Source organism: Erigeron canadensis, chromosome 8, assembly GCF_010389155.1.
Source record: "Erigeron canadensis isolate Cc75 chromosome 8, C_canadensis_v1, whole genome shotgun sequence".
Lineage (NCBI taxonomy): Eukaryota > Viridiplantae > Streptophyta > Magnoliopsida > Asterales > Asteraceae > Erigeron > Erigeron canadensis.
The window spans coordinates 44,103,451-44,123,793 of NC_057768.1; the positions used below are offsets into that span (position 1 = coordinate 44,103,451).

General features: G+C 34.7%; 3 protein-coding genes across 7 annotated transcripts; 1 reads left to right on the forward strand and 2 right to left on the reverse strand.

The window, feature by feature from the left end:
* Positions 1-199: 199 nt before the first annotated feature.
* Positions 200-4,528, reverse strand: LOC122579897 (trihelix transcription factor GT-4). Of its 4 annotated transcripts, XR_006320710.1 has the most exons (6): positions 3,932-4,528; positions 3,133-3,171; positions 2,000-2,149; positions 1,688-1,912; positions 670-795; positions 493-585 (listed from the first exon to the last, which is right to left on the reverse strand). XR_006320710.1 is itself a non-coding variant. In XM_043752156.1 (5 exons), exons 1-5 carry the CDS (start codon positions 4,458-4,460, stop codon positions 419-421), a joined length of 1,128 nt encoding a protein of 375 aa, XP_043608091.1. In that variant the 5' UTR covers positions 4,461-4,526; the 3' UTR covers positions 200-418. The 4 variants fall into 4 exon arrangements, 3 of the variants coding, with proteins under 3 accessions (XP_043608091.1, XP_043608090.1, XP_043608092.1); XM_043752156.1 differs by lacking the exon at positions 670-795 and having other exon boundaries at positions 200-621; positions 2,000-2,131; positions 3,932-4,526; XM_043752155.1 differs by lacking the exon at positions 670-795 and having other exon boundaries at positions 200-621; positions 3,932-4,526.
* A 3,797-nt stretch (positions 4,529-8,325) lies between these two features.
* On the forward strand, positions 8,326-10,995 carry LOC122578479. Of its 2 annotated transcripts, XM_043750452.1 has the most exons (3): positions 8,326-8,454; positions 8,802-8,856; positions 9,973-10,995. In XM_043750452.1, the coding sequence occupies exon 3, from the start codon at positions 9,982-9,984 to the stop codon at positions 10,912-10,914; it is 933 nt and encodes a 310-aa protein (XP_043606387.1). In that variant the 5' UTR covers positions 8,326-8,454; positions 8,802-8,856; positions 9,973-9,981; the 3' UTR covers positions 10,915-10,995. The 2 variants fall into 2 exon arrangements, with proteins under 2 accessions (XP_043606387.1, XP_043606388.1); XM_043750453.1 differs by lacking the exon at positions 8,802-8,856.
* Positions 10,996-11,354: 359 nt separating this feature from the next.
* On the reverse strand, positions 11,355-16,092 carry LOC122579095 (F-box protein SKIP14-like). Its single transcript, XM_043751195.1, has 2 exons — positions 14,412-16,092; positions 11,355-12,814 (listed from the first exon to the last, which is right to left on the reverse strand). Exons 1-2 carry the CDS (start codon positions 15,321-15,323, stop codon positions 12,275-12,277), a joined length of 1,452 nt encoding a protein of 483 aa, XP_043607130.1. The 5' UTR covers positions 15,324-16,092; the 3' UTR covers positions 11,355-12,274.
* Between the last annotated feature and the right edge of the window lie 4,251 nt (positions 16,093-20,343).

Here is a 20,343-nt window from a genome sequence, read left to right on the forward strand (position 1 = left end):
TCACGATAGAAATGGAAAGACGTTTCAGATTTTCATCTCTGCTCTATTGAAAAGTCTTAGATATGAAAAAATTAAATAATATTCAAAAGTGTTGTCAACTTTTTTTTAACTGTTATCAAACTTTATTAGCAATAGGAAAAAATGAACATCACACACACAAAGTTATACATAGGGTATTTGGGACTGCATGCTTTAAATGTGCAGTGAAATAAGCATCTCCAATGGTGCTTAGAAATATTTTATTTTAATTTCAAATAAGCACTTTTCATCCAAACATTCGGAAAAGGTAAAAAAGTGCTTATCGTGTTTAAAAACTCAATGAAGCACATTAAAGAATGCAATCCCAAATAGATATCCATGAAGAGAGACAACATCTTAACATCAATATTTACACTTGACCATTACAACATGGTGGAACCTAGCTTATACCACGATAAATAGCACCAGGGCAGAGCTCGTCCATAACGTCGACGTTTCTGTAGCCATTGTATTCTCTCAAGCAGATCCAGCCTCGGCGAGACAAGAAGTCACGGAAATCATCTTCAGTGTAAAAGATCTTGTCTTCAGTATGGACCGGCACATGATCTGGCTCCTCAAACAAGCACACTTTGATCATTAAGCCTGGAAGTTGAAAGTTATCAGAAATTTCAGTAATAGTAAAACCCTTACAATTAGTACGCAGGAGTCTCTGATCTTTGGTTGTTAGATATTGCAAACACTTCCACTGAAATGTGCCAACTCTAGAAATTTAACTGCCTGGCATTGCTTACCAAATTGTAGAAACAAAACCTCATACTGCGTGAAAAACTCAAGGATAGGTTTAGTTTAATATAGGACCTCTATGTTGATATACACTCCTTTCAATATTAACTTTCAATCCCTATATTTCAAATTAAACGAAGTGCATTAAAAAAAGTTACAACTAAAGTTCAACGAAGGTAAATTAGCAGGATAGCAAAAAGGGCAAAACAAAAGACTAGAAAGTTAAATTATTCAGGTTGTATGACATTCTGCTTTTATAAGCTCAACTAGGGGCCAGTAAGATAAACCCACTCGAACTTGCTAAACTCATATTGGCTGACCAAGATTTTTAACAAGTCAATATACAAGCTAAAATGGAACAGATTAATTGGGTTGAAAGTCACCCCCAGTTTCAAATATTTTCAACCTCCTAATCGAGTTATTAATATATATTATACATTGGTTTGAAAATTAGTTATTGTAACGTTGGCTAGGAATATTGTGTGCATAGGCCAGCCAAGTATTCAAAACCCAAATGTTATATAATTACAAAAATTGCAATGAAACTCACAATAGAAACTGAATATTCTTAAAGAAGTCAAAAGATGAGAATTGGAAATGATGAAGAAAGGACATTGATTTGTTGCTTCTGATGGAATGAAGTCATTGTGACACATTGACTTCAACTCAAGTGTTCAGACTTTGTAAATCCAAATTTTGAAGCATTTTCATCATTTTATGATTTTCTGGAATTGATAAACACGACACTGAATAGGGTAATGCTCTTTTATACCTTAGGTGGCCTATATATGCATTATCCATATTAAGACATTGAGTATTGATAAAACTGAATATTTGAAGTTTTGTACAAAAAATGTGTTGGATGTCACCCATGTATAAAATAACCCACTTGCAACCTCTAAGAGAGGGAAAAAATGATCGTTACCTTCATCTACATGAAGAGTATAGTTTCCGAGAGGCATGTCCCGATCAAGTGTCCTCACAATATTATCAACATCTTCCAACCAAAACGCTCTGTTTGTCCTCAGCCTGAAAGCAGACTTGATGGTTTCCTTTATGGCATCTGGTGAGCCATCAATACCAATACGTCGTGTGTATTCCCCCAGCTTGACCGAAATAACTCTTCCACCATAACTGTTATTCTGATCACCTGCCAATATAGGACTGTAGGTCACAAGATCTTGAAAGGTAAGAAAAAAACAAAAAAGGTAACAAAATTAATGACGGCAAGACTAACCATTTCCAGGGGTCTCCCTCCAATTCCATGGAGAGACTCCACTTGCTGCCATAGTATCGGGAGCAGTGATGGCAAGAGGATGCCCCTCTTGATCCAACTGTCTTTCTAGATTAAGGGCACCTCTAGCATTAGCTGTGGCATGAAGAAATTCTGAGAAAAGCTCTATTTTTAATAAAGATATTCACCAAATTCTATCTTTTTTAGGTGAAAAATGAAATTGGCAACCAGATATATAGTACTGAGCATCCGCACTAGAGATGGCAACATGGGCAGGTTATATAGCTTATCAAAATGGGAGTTCTTGTACGGGTCAAATTGTTCACGTTGACCCGCAACTCTTTCTTCCAAAAGTCTATTTCATTACAATTAATTAGTGTGTCGGGTAAATGGTTACAAAAATTACAGCTTTTCAATGATATCATAACTTATTGTGAATATTTTTTGAGACATTTTATACATTAAATATACACTACAGGGAAGTTCCAAAACTTTCAGGGTGCGTTTGGTTGCAGAAAACACCCCATGTTTTCCATTTTTGTTTTCCATGAAAACATGGAAAACAGAACACGCGTTTTAATCATAATTTTCTAAAATTATTTTCCAAGAAAACGGAAAACAATGTTTTCCACTTTTCTATGGAAAACTTGAAAACATATTTTTCTTTCATTTTCCATTTTCCTCCTCTCCCCTCACATCTCTAACATGTTTTCTAGTTTTCTAATTAGAACACATTTTCAAAATTTTTATTTGTTTTCTAGAAAATAAAAACCCTTTTTATTTTCTAAAAAATTAGAAATGAAAAATTTGAAAACATTTTCTACAACCAAACGGACCCTCAAATTTTGACCCATTTCCTACTTAGAAGGCGCTGGGGAAAGCTTGAACCCAGATCCTACAGTAGCTTACTTCTTTTTAACTTGACCCGCTAGAGATTAAACACAGTGACCAAATCATAAGTAAATGGATCAAAATTGCTACTTCTAATCCACATACAAAATGGAACAAAAAATGCTATAATACAGCATGAAACATGCAATAATTACTTCTCACAACGGGCTAATACTAATCAGGTAAAATACAGAAGAGCTAAAATAGAAATAATCCGGTGCTAGTCTGCTAGAAAAATGACTTGCCTTCTACAGGTCCAAATGGAATGTTGGTGTCCTCTACACCTGTACAAGAGAAATATGTGCATTTATTTATTATAACCACATTAATATAAGATATATAGAAATACTCATACGCATAGGTAATAACAAGCATTGTGGTTAATCAGAAAAATGATGATGGTTACACAAAACAAAAAGTCGGTTGTTCACAAAATAGTGTACTAGCACTGTATGGAGAAGCAGTGCAAAATAGGGATGCAAGGCTTTGTCGGAGAATCATGTTCAGTTTTGAGAAAACATATCGTTCTTGTGTAAATGCAATATAAACACTACAAATTGAAAGTGCCACCTATGATGGTTAGCTTTGCATTTTACATTCTACAACTAGTCAATTCGCTCGTTCTTGTATTGTTTCACATTTATCAAAAACAATGGTTGATTTGCAACATAAAAGTCAAGCACCATCAAGCCATGATTCATATAGTCAATTACTTCACAAAACGAAAAATCGTTTTCACACCATCAACTTTATAACCTATTAATCTTTACTAACGGAACCTATTTATAGCAAAAGACCACCGAAAAATACATTCCTAAGTCCAAAATAATTCAATGTTTTAACAAAAACTTGTCGGAAGACTTTATTTTTCGGGGTCATGGTGATGACAAAAGTACAATTACCTAAATGAATCACAACACAATTTCCCTTACACACGCAGATATCCATACCACATAAGTATTTTCTGTTTGATGGGTAACCTCGAAACCAGATAAAGTTAATGTTATGAAAAGGTAAAAAGAGAATTACAGTAAAAGATGATACCTTTATCATTAAACTGCAAAAAAGAATCAATCTTGGAAGTCTTATTTCTATCTTTAATAACTTCCTCAACTTCTTTAAAAAACTGCATCTTAGTATTATTCGAACTATTTGAAAACCCATCACTATTTTCTTTAGCTTTCTTGAATTCTTTCAGCAAGTTTCTCCATTTGTCAGTACACATAGTGGGCGATCTATCAAACCCTTTTTCTTTCATCTTTAAAGAAATCTGTTCCCACAGATGTTTGTTTGACTTTGAAGTATTGAAAAGTGAATCAATTTCATGCCTTAGAATAATTAGAGTTCTTGTTTCGTCTTTGACCCATGTTTCTGCTCTTTTCTTGACAGGTGGTGGTGGTGGTGGTGCTGAGGTGGCAGATGGCTTGTGAGTGTTTGTGTTGTCTTCGCTGCTTGTGGTGGTGGTGGCGTCAGGAATGATCATTTGGGGCTCCATTATCATGTTGGATTGTTGTTGCTGTTGTTGTGGTGGGTAAAAATTGATGGGTTGTTGGGGTTTTGGAGATGAAAACATTTGGAAATTGGAAAGAAATAGGAGTGTGATTTGGGGATTTTGGATCAAGGGTATTAATCAAGGAAAGTTTTTGTTTTTCTTCTTTAATACTGTAGAATTGATGGGTTTAATTACACTCGGTGATTTTTAGGTTTTTACACGCGTGGATAGCTTTGTGTTGTAAATTTTGTACGTGGTGTTAGTGTGTTACGTCAATTAGGGGGCTGACTATTTAATCACCTTCTAAAAATCGAAGAAGATGGATGTGAGAACAGTATATATTGCTAACAGCATTTAGTATGAGTGTGGAAAAAACGAATATAAGATTGTCCGACATTTAAACTTAGGTGTGGAACTCCTCACATACAAAAATTTTAATATTTCTTGATTAATGAATAAATGTTTGGGTCCCCATGAATTTCAAGGATTAAAAAAACAATATGGGAGTATTCCACGCCTAAGTTTAGGTACCTAACAGCCTTATATTCTCATCCCCTGTTGTAACACCCCAAATATTTTTTTAAAACATAAATTTAGTATTTTTAATGTAGTTTTGTCTTTAAAATAATTTTATAGTATTTAAATTTGAAATATGAAGTTAAATTAGTTAGAACCTTAATGGCTAGTGGGTATATTACCTACTTTAATTTGGAAGGAGGCGTGACATAAAAAGAAATATGTGAGCCATCTCATTCCATTGTGACTCATAATTCCACTCTTCCACTTCTTACCTAATTTCAATTATTCTTCATCTTAAATTCTCCGTAAGAGTATGTTTCTTGTTATCATCAAGAATTAAATCTTCTAAGTAATAATAATAACTTCAAGTTACTAGTAATTGAAATTGAGGGTTTTGAGTGTGGTGGAGGTGTGAGGGCCAAAAAAATTAGAAGAAAGAAAAGAAGAAAAGCTAGTTTTTATTCATCTTCTCATCTTGTTATTAATCCTTGAGGTATGGTGTGATTGATTGTTCATTGAGAAACTAGGGTTCTTAGAATCCAATTGATTTGAGGGTTTTTGGTTTGAACATAAAGAAGAAAAGAAGGGAAAGAATTGAGTGTGTGATTACATGACATCATCTAGTTAATTTTCATCTCAAATTGAAGGTACTTATATTGATTTTAATTGTGTAAATTAGGGTTCTTGATATAATAATTTAGGGATTTTGGATAAATGGGTATTTTGTCTTGGAACCCTATGTTGTTGGCTAAATTAAGACCAAGCAAGATTGTTTTTAACTTTCCCATTTTAATTTGAATGATTTTGTTGTCATTAAGTTGAATGATTGATTTTAGTGTTAATTTTGTAGCGACTTTCATAGTCAAAGAATGAAAGTGATAATTTTGACGATGAACTTTAAAATGATCAAGTTGTAATGATTATGTTTACATGATGAAATTTTAAATGAACCAGCTCAAAGATATAGTGGGAACCAAATGGGTGAAAGAATGTTAGCGATGTTAGTAATATATGGTTAGTTGACCTTATGTGCATATTGTGATTATTGCTAGGTTGAAAGCAATAATGTGTGTTCTTGTGGTCATCATGGGCTTGGTTATTCGTCTTTAAGGTGAGTTAATTTATATACGATTATATACATATTGGGTCAATCACATGAATGACGGGGAGGGAGACCATAGTTATATTTTGATGGGATTAAGACCATATGGGGTATGGCTAACCATGGAAAGACCATACGGGGTATGGCTAATCATGGAAAGACCATACGGGGTATGGCTAGTCATGGGAAGACCATACAGGGAGTATGGCAATTGATGTAAGACCACATAGGGTATGGCAACGTGATTGGTTGTTGAATAACATATTTGAAGTGAATACTTGATGGTATGGAGTTACATGTTTTGTATTTGTGTAATATCGTAGTGTATACAATTCTTGGTATGTCGGTAGGTATATTGTTGATGGACTTTACGAGGTATGACAACGCGGTTGCGCATGGAATGATGGAATGACTTGGTTTATTTGTAAAATCGTTTTATGTTTTCATACATTACTTGGTAGTATAATTGTGAGTATGATTGAGATGACATTGTGATGTATTAAACATATGATATGGTTTTCATGTATTGATTTCATTATGTGTGTAGTTGTATATGAATGTATTCACTAAGCGTTCGCTTACCTTTTAGATGTTTACCATTTTATAGGTGGTTCCGGAAGAAAGAACTAGGATTTTGTTGATTGGAAGCTGGATAGAAGAAGTTGCTTTGAAAGATTTAAAGGTATTGTCGTATTGCCATTCTTAGAATAATGGTGTTTTTGGTAGATACTTAGATATCCCTTCCCATCTTGGCTCTTGACACACTTGGATATTTGGTAATTTTGTTCTTGGTACATTTCAGCAAATTTGGTCATGTGTGGGTCTTTTGGAATTGCAAAACATGTATGGTTTGATTTGAAAGATGTCAACTTGGGCAAACAACCTATTTGGTTGTGTATGTGAATGTTGGTTCAAATGGATATTATAACTATTTTTGTAAATGTGTCAAATATTTGTTTAAACTCAAAAATATAGTCTATTGAAGTTTGGATGAGATGCAAGTTGTTTTTTTTAGTGTCAAAATGTGGTTTTTTGAGAAATCTGGGCTCCCACTGCGCACTGCGACTTAGTGGAATACCTGTGTAAAAAAAAAAAAAAAAAACTTCTAGTTTCTTGATTTTCCCTAAATCGAGTCGTGTCGTTTCAATATATATATATATATATAGGGCAATCAAATAAGAACAATGTTAAAATAAGAACACGGTGAGAACACTCAAAAACTATATTTTGATGCATTAAAAGACCATAAAACTAACATAATGTATAACTAATTATCATTATTTAAATGTTTAACAACACATCGGCCTGTCAAAATTAAGAAAATCATGTTTTTTGTTTTGTGCATCCATTTTGGATGCATATTCTTCAAAATGATGCATCCAACAAAAAACGTGATTTTTTCAATTTTGACGGATCAATGTGTTGTTAAACACTTAAATAATGATAATTAGTTATGCACCATGTTTAATGCATCAAAATGATGTTTTTAAGTGTTCACACCGTTCTTATTTTAAAAGTGTTTTTACCGAAGTGTTACCATATATATATATATATGTAAGCATGGTACCCGCGCAATGCAGCGGCGATCTTGGTGACGGCAGATGCGTCAAGTGCTATAAGTATTTGATATAAAACTTTTTGATTTAAAAGAGTAGTGGATATCTTTCTGAAAATAATAGAATGATTGTGTAAGTAAATTCATTAAGGGTATAATAGTAATTTCGCATTGTCCAAAAAGTTTTAACTTCTCAACATGAGTTTTATATAGTAGTATAGAATATAATTAATAAAAAAACATCCGTAAATGTTTAATTTATAACTTCATATACAAAAGCGGGAAAAAAAAATTTATTTATAGAGAAAACAAAACTGGAAATTGAACCAAGTAGAACTGAAAGAAGACTAAATTTAACAACTTTGGTTATTTAAAAACCGAATGAATTGATTCGGGTTTCAGTTTTAAGCGAAATCGATTAAAAAAAAAGACTCATGCTCACCTTACCACATACCTTAGAGGGTGCCCAATGGGGCTCATCCTTCGCTAGTCCGACATGGAGGGACTAGTCTACACCATTAAGTATGACTAGTCCTTCACTCGTCTTTGATGCTCATCCGGGTCATTAGTCCCTGTAGGGACGAGTCCTTTTATGTTTTTTTTTTTTGTTTTAATGCTTTATACAAAGAAGACGACAAAAAAATTAGTAGGTCAAAGACTAATCGGATGAGTTAATTAGGTGCATTTTGGAGGATTAGTCCTGGATTCACTTCACATCAAAACTAACATCTAAATGACAGATATACCCTTTCTGATTGACAGCATCAATCCTCACCTATCTGCTCTGGTCTCTTTTCCATCAAACAAAACTGATAATGATAAACCCTAATAGCATTTCTACATTAGGGTTTTAGAGATTCAAGACTGTAAACCACCAATCAGCGCCTAAATTGTATTGGGTATGTGTTATCTTGCTTATTTTATGGATCTTTGATGTTCAAAATTATATATTTACTAATATATTCATTTCAGCTTTTCAAGCAATTTTGCAAGCGCCAAATGTTAATTATTTAGGGTTTCTTGTATGCCCAAAATGGTGTGTCTATTGTAGCTGACCAGTGCATTAGGGTAGTCTAGTTGTTGGGGACATGGAGGTTTAAGGCTATAAATCCAGGCCCCATGTCCCTTTAACCATTATGTGATGCAATTTACCTTTCTCATGTTGGTTGTGAGACCGGTTGGTGGGGTGACTGATAATGGGTCGGTTATCCGTTGTAGTTGACCAGTATCTGTTTGTTTATTGTAGAGCTTTTTTGAGTATAAGCAAAAGGGGGGACTGACTGGTGTCGACCTATCCGCAGGTGCTTTCCGTTTCCAAACCGCAGTTCCACTTTTTGTTATGTATTATTTTATCCACTATTATCATGTTGTAGACTTATAGGTGGTGTTTTTTTTTCTTCTTTAGTTTCTGTAACTATTTTAGGATGTGCTTAACATGCTGATTTATAATTTACCTATCTGGTTTTATTTTTGGGAAACATTTGGTTGAAGCCTTACTTATTTGCGAATACTGTTCTTTTGAAAATGTAAAAGAGGAAACATTGAACTCCGGTAAGAATTGGCTACTTTGTGTAAGAAGTGGCCATGTCTGGTGATTTTACACCTGTAATTGTTTCTTCTATAACTCTGGCACATTTTTTAAAAAAATTTCAGAAAGATGCAGTTTGCAAATGGATAAACTATACACTAACTAAACGATAAACGGAATAACAGATGAGAGTGATTATACACAACTAAAGCTCGAACTTGTGATATTAGGGTGCATATAAGTTGTTTTGCTGGTTACTAAGCTAGTGAGCTTCCATTTTGCTTGAGTTTTTTTTATATGGTCACACAATTTGGTGACCACTCATTCGTGTATGAATGTACATTTATACTTCAATCACTATCCTGAGCCGTTGTAGTTTGGAGTTCCTAACTGGAGATAAAATGCAGTTCTTGTATGACATTTTGTTCTGTTTCCTGTTATCACTCTTGCTTTTTGTTTCTCTTGACTTAACTATAAATGTTGAAATTTTCTTCAAAGGTTTGTAGCAATCTGATTTATACCATAGCGAATTTAGCATATAGACAGTTGGAAACATTATATAGTATATGGTTATAATGAGGCTCTAAAATTCCTATTTGAAGTTCTTTTTTTCTTTTTTGGCCTGTGGTTTGGTTGATCTGTTTAGCTTAAAAGAGATTTGTATATGATTAAGATGAAATTTCCTGCTTTGTAAAATGTAGTGAAGCTTGTACCATTAAAGGCTTAAAGCTTAATTCATGAGTTTTTGAGATTAAAATAATTATAAGAACTTATTTCCCACAACGGTTTTTGACTGAAACCAGTTGTGAATATTTAATTATGATTGATTCGTCTTTTGTTTACTTTTTCTTTAATATACGATTTATTGATCTGTTTATGGTTCTTGTAGACTTCTGCTATGAGAAATGCTTGCATCACTAGACTCCAAGTCATTCACCATAAAGCGGCACCACTTTATCTTCGCAAAAGAAAAAAATTCCAGTTCGACAATTTTAGACCATTTTCAACCTGCACATCAGTAGCATCCGAGTATCTAGTCTACAACCCCCAATGGTTGACTTTAACTAGCCAGTTGACCCCATCAACTGCACCTGCCCAACGGTCCGAGGAATGGTTTGCCCTTCGAAAGGATAAGTTGACCACCAGCACCTTTAGCACGGCCCTTGGTTTATGGAAAGGCAAACGCAGGTATGAACTTTGGCATGAAAAAGTATTCCCTTTAGATACAAATTCAACTGTTTCAGCTGCTTCAAAACATGCTATGGAATGGGGTGTCCTTCATGAGTCAACCGCTATTGATAAGTACAAAACCATCACGGGTCGTGAAGTAAGTTCACTAGGATTTGCGACCCATTCAGAAGATAAATTTGATTGGATCGGTGCATCCCCTGATGGGCTTCTTAGTAATCTCCAAAATCCCGGGATTCTTGAAGTAAAATGCCCTTTTAATAAAGGAAAACCCGAGTTGGCTATGCCTTGGACCACAATGCCCTTTTATTATATGCCTCAAATTCAGGGTCAAATGGAAGTTATGGATCGAGATTGGGTTGATTTGTATTGCTGGACTTCAAATGGGAGCACTATTTTTCGGGTAAGTAGAGATCAAGAGTATTGGGAACTGATACATGGGGTGTTACGTGAATTTTGGTGGGAGAATGTGATTCCGGCCAGAGAAGCATTGTTGATGGGGCATGAGGAGGAAGCTAAGAAGTATGAACCAACATCAACTCATAAGCTAACGGGATTAGTGATTCACAAGAGCTTAAAGCTGGCTCGTGAGTCAAAGCTTTTATGTAGAGAAGTTGCTGGGCATGTTGAATTTATGAGTTAACATGCTATCGCAAAACCATGTAATAGATTGCATCGACTCTTTTATTCAATAATTATGATAATCTTAATTTCGTTTCTAGTAGTTTTGAAATATAGAATGATGGTGGTTTATTGGAGAATTCCATTCATATTTGCCATGTATGCTTCTATCATCAAATGCCTTGTAAAGTGTATGATGATTTGTTTGTTCTTGCAAGACGAAAGATCCACCGAAGTAATTAAGATTTTGTATCACACATGGATACTAAAAGCGAGATTATACTTGGTGTTTGAAATGCCATGCTTCATATCTTGTACATAACATAGTACATATTATCTAAAAAGATACTCGTATAAAAGTTCATTTACACCTGAGAACTTTTGGAACCTTTTTATCTATAAGCAAGATAAGAGCACACAGAAATATATTACTGCATTATTAACAAAAACAAAACACACTTCTTACACCACAAAATCAGGTCATATACATAGATACTTGAAAAACAAAACATACAACATAGGAATGTTTAACCCGGACCAGTCAAAAAACCAAACAACATAATAAACATACAACAATACATTCTAATACTCGAAACAGACAAGAGCGCATGGCTATGCAGGATAATAATGATAAACAGAACCGTAAAATGAATGTGAAGCCTTAAAGCCTCATGTCCATGACTTCAACGATGACTAACACATGACCTCAAAAACTATATAAAGGCCAATGCACTTTCAGATATGTATATATATACATACACATATATAAACACTAAGCTTTTACCAATCAGCCCACAAAGTGATGCCAACCTTGATGCTTCCCACCTGTCGCATAAAAGCATGACCACAACATTTGCTTACTATACCACAGATGATCCACGATGCTAAAGCGGATGCCAGGAGCCCATAAACCATCTCAACCAGAAACATCCACACTCCTAACTTGTAATCACCTTGTCAATCAATTTCATCTCTAATTTTTAATTCAATTTCCTGATAACTCTCCGACAATAAATCGTTGTAGGGTTCCATAGAAATCAACAACCGCATTGACTATACTGTTAAAGAAAAAAAAAATCAAATAAGAACTTTACATCATCCATCATCCATCATCATCACCACCATCATCATCACCACTACCACCCACAACTTATCTCAACCAGAAACATCCATACAACTTTATACCATCTCCTCTTTAATCCATTGCATTTCATTATCTTTCTTCCAATTTCCTCATCACCCTTCAAGACAGATAAATCATCAAGTGATGATATAAAAAAATCCTTAAAATGTCATACAACCAGCAACACGTTTGATAAAAAACGTTAAACACTTCACATCATTGATGAAAAACTTAGCACATCTAGAAGCATCATCATTACCTAGCCATGTAGTTGGACAATCTCGGTTGACCCATCAACATCAACATCCATTTCTTGGATGTTTTGGCAGCCTGGCAGCTCCTTCAAACAACCAGAGCAAAGATACTCCAGAGAAAATGTCTCTTCATATTCGCTATTGTGAACACAACGACCGCACTGAACACACCGAGGTATGCAAATTATACAAGCCCTGCATAGATCATCACATTGGTCTTTCACTTGACAGCTTTCAGCCGGACAGTCATAGACAAGCCTCACGTTCTGACATCTTGGACATATTTCAACATCTATATCTCGGTCATCTAAAGAGGGTAGATATAAGTTTCCCCGATGATAATAATGTGGGTTGTAACTGTTTTGTTGTCTGCTATCATCAGTGCCCAACAAAAACTTCAACTCTTTGTAGTGCTCGAGTGTTACGCCATAGAACCCACCGGTCCTTATCTGTTTGATACCTGAAAAACCTTTACTTGACTTGAAAGCCTTTAATAAACTCAAGATACCCTCGATACCAAGTCGTGTGCATCCAGGAATGGATAACTACATAAAACAATACACAACAGTCAGCATGGAACCAAAATCAACTGTTACAAGTACAAAAAGATAGAAATGTCACATAATAACCAATCCAACAAGTGCATAGAGAAAACAAGCAGTTCTATGCTCATATGGATAGAACCAAGCCACTTTGCAAGCGAAATTATATGGTAAATAGAGACAAAGATTTTTGGAAAGAAAGTTGCTCACTGAACTTCAGAACATATTGATTTACTAGCATTGACCATACAAATTTAATAAACTTCAACATAAAAGAAGAGTGATAACAGACCTACTTAGCAACATAAGTCCTGTTATTATACAACACATGCAAAAGACGACATAATATAGGTTGGATGCAGTCATGACCTACAGTTTTAATGTTTTATACTAGTTTATTGCGATGTGTATATTTCTTCATACACCTAGTTTTCAGTCTACTAGCTTGATCTACTAAAGACCTTAACACCTAGTTTTCAATCTACTTACAAATTCATATCCGAATCACATCTGTCAGAATTTTATAATGTAGCACAAATTTAATTAAGCCTTAACCCCATAATACTTATCGAACATGGCACGCACTATCGACAAACCATGTGGTCAAGTTTTTTTTTCTCCAAAGATGATAGTACATATTTTAATCAACCAAAATTTACATAATATACATAACACTGTAACAGTCAATTGGACAAACCCAACTGCTGCATTGCTCCATACCACAAAGAAGACTAAAACAAATTCAACAAGCTAAGTACTGCTGCATGTGGTCAAGCTATGTATCATGAATACTGACATTCAATGTTATAAAAAGCAAAACTCCTTTTTTGCAGTGCTGTAACTAATTAATGTCTAAAACATTTTAGATATTGACCTACTTAATACAATAACAAACATGACTAGCATAATTTAATTGCATATGTGATGTTTAACAAAATAAAGTCCTCCATATGTTTTATTATTTTGTTTCCACAAATGTTTGGTTCAGACTAATCCTAAAATGATAATCCACAATAGAAAACAGATTTTCAAGTAAGTTAAGAGTTGTGTTTACTTACATTAAAGTTTTTCTAAATTTATCAATATTTTTCTCTAAAAAACCTCTACATAATTTGAAAATGCATTTAGCGTTGAGTCAGGAAAATACAAGAGATTTTCCCATTCCGAAATGAAAAATACTTGAAAACTATAAAATACGAGTTTTCAAACTTAAGTTATAGGCTGAAAAGCCGAGTTTTCTATTTTCAATGCAAACTTATCTGAAAAATAAAAACTCAGATTTAAACACGTTATCTGTTTCCCTTGATTTGTTTTCTAGAAAAAAACTCGGGGGTCCTCCTGGTACAATGACCACGCCCAAACCGACACAGAGAGAAGCCTGCAGCACATGCTTTATTAAATTGGCATTGCATCCGTTTAGTAACATGAAATACTTGAGCATTATGTCATTATTCTTGTGCTAGAACATGCACAATTGTTGAAGTAAATTAAACACCGAAAAATATCAAGCAAAATTCAAGGGCATTACATATATTGACACTGTAATAAATGTTAATAACATAAACAAGAAAGACATATGAAATTGAAATAATTGCATTACCTTAGTTAACTTTGGATTAGTCTCCAACACATGCCTCAAACTGTTATCAGTGATCCGTGGACATTTTATAAGGGTCAAACACTGAAGATAGCCTTCAGCCCTGTTAGTTAACTGAACAAGAATATCATCAGTAATCCTCTCATTCAATGGCTGATCAATATGAATACTCCTCCACAATAGTGGATCCTTGTGAACTGTAGAACACAACGATTTACAAACACGCTCCACTAAAAGAAGATCGCTTGTCCCCAGATAACTAAGTGCAAGAACGAACGCCTCATGGGGATCTCCACCAACTGCATTGGAAGAATGCTTAAAACCAACTGCAAGGGCCTCACTTTTTCCAACAAAATCGCTTGTACTTCCATGATCAAAACCCATTATATCCTCTGGAAAATGAATCCGATCAATCACACTGTCAGCCTCAACGCCTCTAAACTGACATCCAGCAGCATACTTGTCACCCATACAACTTGCACCAGCCTTCACATCATGTACCTCATTACTCGGAAACGACTGAAACCTCATTCCACTGTTCCAAATCAAATTGATCCCCTCAAACAACCCGTAATCTTCATTCCCATCAACGAGATTACTAACAATTTCAAACTCCTCTTCCAAATCCTCAAGCCACCCGGTTAGTGCAGTAAAGGTAGTACCAATATCAATATCCATCCCAAACGGATCCGACGGCAGCAGATCAACAATATCCGCAGTAACTGCCTCGGACGAGCCACCCTTATCAACCCATTCCCTTCCATAACCAAACCGGTCACGCATACCTCCATTTCCATGCCTAGCCCTAACAAACTCGTCAACCCCTTTCTCCGACATTTCCGCAACATAACCATTAACCATCCCCTGGGATGTATGAGCAGGGAAAATCGGCCTCTGTGAATAGTTCAGAGCCATTCTCTATAGACCTAAAAATATCTATTTATATATACTCTCCCTATATTCACCCAAATCACCAAATGCAAAACAAAACTTGATTTTTTGAGGATCTTTTTCTTCAAATTTTTGATTTTTTTTTAATAACTTTTTGGATAATAACCTAAAAACCTAAACAAGAAAACCCTCAATTTTGGGGGCAAACTAAAACAACGCACCGGAAAAATTTCACAGGGTGGTTTCTTGTAAGGAAGCAATAGATATAGATAGATACAATAACATTAATATATATACAGAGAAAATAATAAAATAAATGAATTGAATGATAAGTGGAAGGAATAACAAACCCTAGATTTCGAAATCGATAAAACAAATTACGGAAAACGACGTCGTATAGCTAAGATCAATTGATTAAAAAGGGAATGTGGAACCTGATAACGAGAATCGAATGGAAATTCTATTCGATCTATATGAATGTAACTCTATAAAAAGAAAATATTAATCGAAATCGAGATTGAATTGAATTTTTTTTTTAGAAATAGAGAAGGAGTGAATCTGTGAAGGGGCCGGTCGGGTGATATGGAGGAAAAGGGGAATTGTAAATTGTATTGTATTGTGAATTGTATTGAAGATGGAATAACCGACACGTGTATGGATGGTATGGTTTTAATGCGTGTTATGTGGTGGTGGTAGACGCAATCTGGTCCGTGGTTTTCTGATTCTTTGTGGTGGGTTTTACCGGTAGAATAGGAGGAAGAGGAGTCTGGTCAAACTCAATTGTTTTATTTATGTTTTTATATAAAAGAAAAAAGGAAGTATATTATAGGAGGAGGATGAATCAATCATCAAATATTATAAGATAATACTATTATTCCACGTAGTTGAAATTTGCTTCGGGAGGAAGAAATTCCGTGGTCAATATTCGTTGGCAACTTCGGATGTGATTTCGTTGAGGATCAAACTACCATACTAGATACTTTAACTATAGGGATTAATCACTAGAAGAGTAATGTATTTTTCTTTTTGTGTCTGTATCACTCACAAACTTGTAAATTTTATACATGGTTGGCTAAAACTACCTGCTATAGCCGGTTACAATCTATTGAGCTGACTTGACAGCTTAGCTGGTCATGACATGACAGATTATTTTTTAAATGTACTTTTTCTTTTGTACATGGTTACCCAATATATATTTTTTGTTGATGTATCACCCAGAAACTTGTAAATTTGATACATGGTTGACCAAAAACACATGTTATGGTCGGTAGAAATAGTGAAAATGTTTTTTTTACTATTAACATTAACAATATAGATATTTAGTTTGTATTATTATGATGACATATATACTAACTAATAAATCCAACATTTTTCACTAAATACAGATGTGGTCTCATCCTTATTAACTCAATAACCACAGGATGCAACAGACGTAGTTGACTGTTTCATCTCGTCGTTTGTTTCATCACCATGATAAAACACTTAGCCAGCCATGCCTGTTTCATCTATTAGTTTTTCAATTTAAAAAAACACAAAACCACGTTTGTATTTGGTGAATAAGGTTAGTTTTTTAGGATTCATGTCATTAGTATAATATACACCTAATATTCATAATATTAATTTCAAATTTTTTTTGTTAATCAAGCAGTAGGTTGTCATCCCAAGGGGATGAATGGATGATTTAGGGATTTGTTGGCGATTCTCTGTAGGTATAAAGCATGGTGGTGCTTAACGTTATGTAATGTGAATGTGTTTATGTTTGGGATTGATGATTGGTGTGGTTATTTGTTGGTGATTCCCCGATGAAACGCCTCGACTCAATTTAGTCCAAAAGTATGAACATAAAAGAAAAGAAACGCAAATTAGTTAAATTATACTTAGAAAAATACGGCCAATTGTCGCCAAAAATTAAAGTTCTCAAATTTGAAAAATGACAAATTGAACCTTCTTAGAATGTTAATACAAGTCTATTGTAAGAGTTTCAAGTCCCGGAAAAGTCAAACGAAGCCTCGGAAAAAAAAGTGTAAAAATTACAGAGGAGCACGGCTCTTGTGTCCTGCAGAGGCCGTTCACAAAGGTCGTCCTCTTCAGGTTTCGTACTTTTGACACATTGAACAACTAGAAAAATCAAAATGTTCCAATTCAAGAAAAGACACTTGGAATGTTCTTAAAATGATGTTAATAGACTACTATGCGAGTTTCAGGACCCGAAAAGATCAAACGAAGCCTCGGTAAAAAAAATGTAAAAATTACAGAGGAGCACGACTCTTGTGTCCTGCAGAGGCCGTCCACAAGAGCCGTCCTCTGCACAAAGGCCGTCCTCTTCAGGTTTCGTACTTTTGACACATTGAACAACTTTCGACCCCTTTTTCTCAAAACCGAGCTTCCGACAACTGATTAGCAACTTAGTTTTGACATAAATCAACTAACACTACAGTTCCAAAAGTCTCCATACCATCCATTTATACAAACCAAGTTTCTACAAGTAAACGGGTCATCTTACCCATTTTGATGCAATTTTCGCCCAAAGTGCAACTTTACATCTTTTCTAAAAAGCTTTACACCTGATCTTTTACATAATATAACAAAATATGACCATCAACCAAAATGTACCAAGATCCAAAAGGAGAGGGATAACTAAGCCTCTAAACCCCAAAGCTTGTCATTCATCCATGAATGACCTAAATACCTTCAAATCTTGCAAATCTTTACTTCAACCACTTCAAGCTCTAAATCAACACTTTCAAATCAACAATCCTAGTTCCTTCTTCCGGAACTACCTATAGAAAGGGTAAACAACTAAAATATAAGCAAAGGCTTAGTGAATATACTTGCATACATTTACGATTACGAAGGAGGGCAAGTACAAGGACTATTACATGTAACCTATGGCATCGTCATGACACATTTACATGTTCACCTTGCACACTGAAAACACATATATGGATCCATATAAGCCAATCAATTACCACACATGGACTAACAACCTCAACATGGTGGTTTTTCCACACATGGACAAATAACTTCAACATGGTGGTCTTTCCACACATGGACAAATAACTTCAACATGGTGGTCTTTCCACACATGGACAAATAACTTCAACATGGTGGTCTTTCTACACATGGACAAATAACTTCAACATGGTGGTCTATCCACACATGGACAAATACTTCAACATGGTGGTCAATTGACCCAACATAAACATAAAGGTATGCAAATATACTCACCTCCTCCGCAACAAAGACAATAACGCTAAACGAACAAGCACAAGCAAGCTTCAACCTCAAAAAACAATAGGTTAATTCAAGAATTAAGTTGGAAATTCTTCTTCCCCTCTTTTCTTTTTGAAATTCGGCCACCACCACTAAGACCCACAAACCATAACTTTTGATTCTTGAATGGAGATTGTAAAATGGTGATGTTAGTACAATGATTTCCCTTTGAATTATAAGAATTAAGCTTTTGATTTTGAAAGGAGATGATAGAATTGCATGAAGTTGTAGAGAAGAAGAAAGAGAGTGGAAAATGACTCATAAGTCATATGGATGGCTGACATTCTCAAGAGGTGCCACGACCCATCCCACCTTTTGTGGGTATTTTACCCGCTATCCACTAAAGTTCTAACTAAATTAACCCCTTATTCAAAAATAAAATACTAGGAAATTAGTTTAATGTCAAAACTATGAAAATGGGTTAATTTCTTTTACCTTAAAATCTTGGGGTGTTACACCCGAAGGTAGGGTTCATACCTATTTACGCCAATTAAATATATGTATGTGTTCCAGATGCGTTCGATCGTGTTTAGCATGCTCATGGATGGATATTATCATATCCCGACACTTAGGGGTGCCCCTTCTTGGTTATTGTAGGCCGTGAGAGGCTTCGAGACGGAGACCGTCCCGCAGTATATTTATATGTTATTGATATGTGTAGTATATTGTTGTAGGTTGCTAGAGCATCTCTCATAAGGATGAGAATATGTCCAGTAGGTGTGTGTTTTATAGAGAAGATGGAATGATCTTATGAGGTTAGAAATTAGAACCTATCTCTATATATAGGGTTGTTTGTCCTGAAAATAAGTTTAGGGTTTGGAGAATGTCCCTAATAATATGTCAGATCTGGATATTTAGTGTGGCGGGATGAGATAAGAGCAAATCCCCTAATTTAGAAGGAAGAGATTGAGATAATCTCTTTCATATTTAGATAAGGCTTCCAGCGGGTAGCTTTGTCACGCAGATCTTCCGTCACGGAGGTAAGGTTTCGTCACGGAGGGTGACATATACCATCAATAATAATAAAAATTTTTGGTCAATCATGTATATGCACACATGGTATCTATATTATTAATTTAACGGCTATAACATGTGTTTTTGGTCAACCATGTACAAAATTTACAAGTATTTGGGTGATACACATCAATAAAAAAAGTAAATTGCGCAAACATGTACAAAAAGAAAAAGTACATTTAACAGCTACGCTGCTACGTTATGACCAACTAAGTTGTCGCATTAGTTAAATAAAGTGTAACTTGCTATAGCAAGTCGGTTTGGTTAACCATATACAAAATATACAAATTTGTGGATGATACACATCAATATTCTAGTTTATTGGGCAACCATATATAAAAAGAAAAATACACTGGTCTTCAGTAATTTATCCCTTAACTATGTCTTCTACTTGCAAACAAAAAAGAAAAAGTTAGACAGGAAATTTTGTCCGGATTGCTACCAATTATTGTTTTTTTAACATTTAATTCTTACATGATATGTGCATCTCGAATGATCAATCTACATAAAATACATATTAACTACACGGATAGTTTATGTCGCCTACACACAAAATTTTAAAATGAGAGATTTATTTTGTACATTTAATTAACAGACTTCAGTTTGATAACCGAGAAAAAATAAATGGAATGGCACTAACTAAATAATAGCTACTTTAGACCACAATTATATGATCTCCGTGGACGTGTATGTATATGTGTTATGTGAAATGTTCACTTGAAAACTAAAATTTATGTGAAAACTAGAAACTAATCAA

Excerpts from the sequence above, each read along its gene's own strand:
- LOC122579897 (XM_043752155.1), bottom strand. The coding sequence starts at position 4,460 with ATGTTTTCATCTCCAAAACCCCAACAACCCATCAATTTTTACCCACCA. Across the intron at positions 3,172-3,931 it reads TTTGCAGTTTAATGATAAAG|GTGTAGAGGACACCAACATT; the intron begins GTATCATCTTTT and ends TCTCTTGTACAG. Across the intron at positions 622-1,687 it reads TACTCTTCATGTAGATGAAG|GCTTAATGATCAAAGTGTGC; the intron begins GTAACGATCATT and ends TTCAACTTCCAG.
- LOC122579095 (XM_043751195.1), bottom strand. The coding sequence starts at position 15,323 with ATGGCTCTGAACTATTCACAGAGGCCGATTTTCCCTGCTCATACATCC. Across the intron at positions 12,815-14,411 it reads CTAATCCAAAGTTAACTAAG|TTATCCATTCCTGGATGCAC; the intron begins GTAATGCAATTA and ends TGTTTTATGTAG.
- LOC122578479 (XM_043750452.1), top strand. The coding sequence starts at position 9,982 with ATGAGAAATGCTTGCATCACTAGACTCCAAGTCATTCACCATAAAGCG.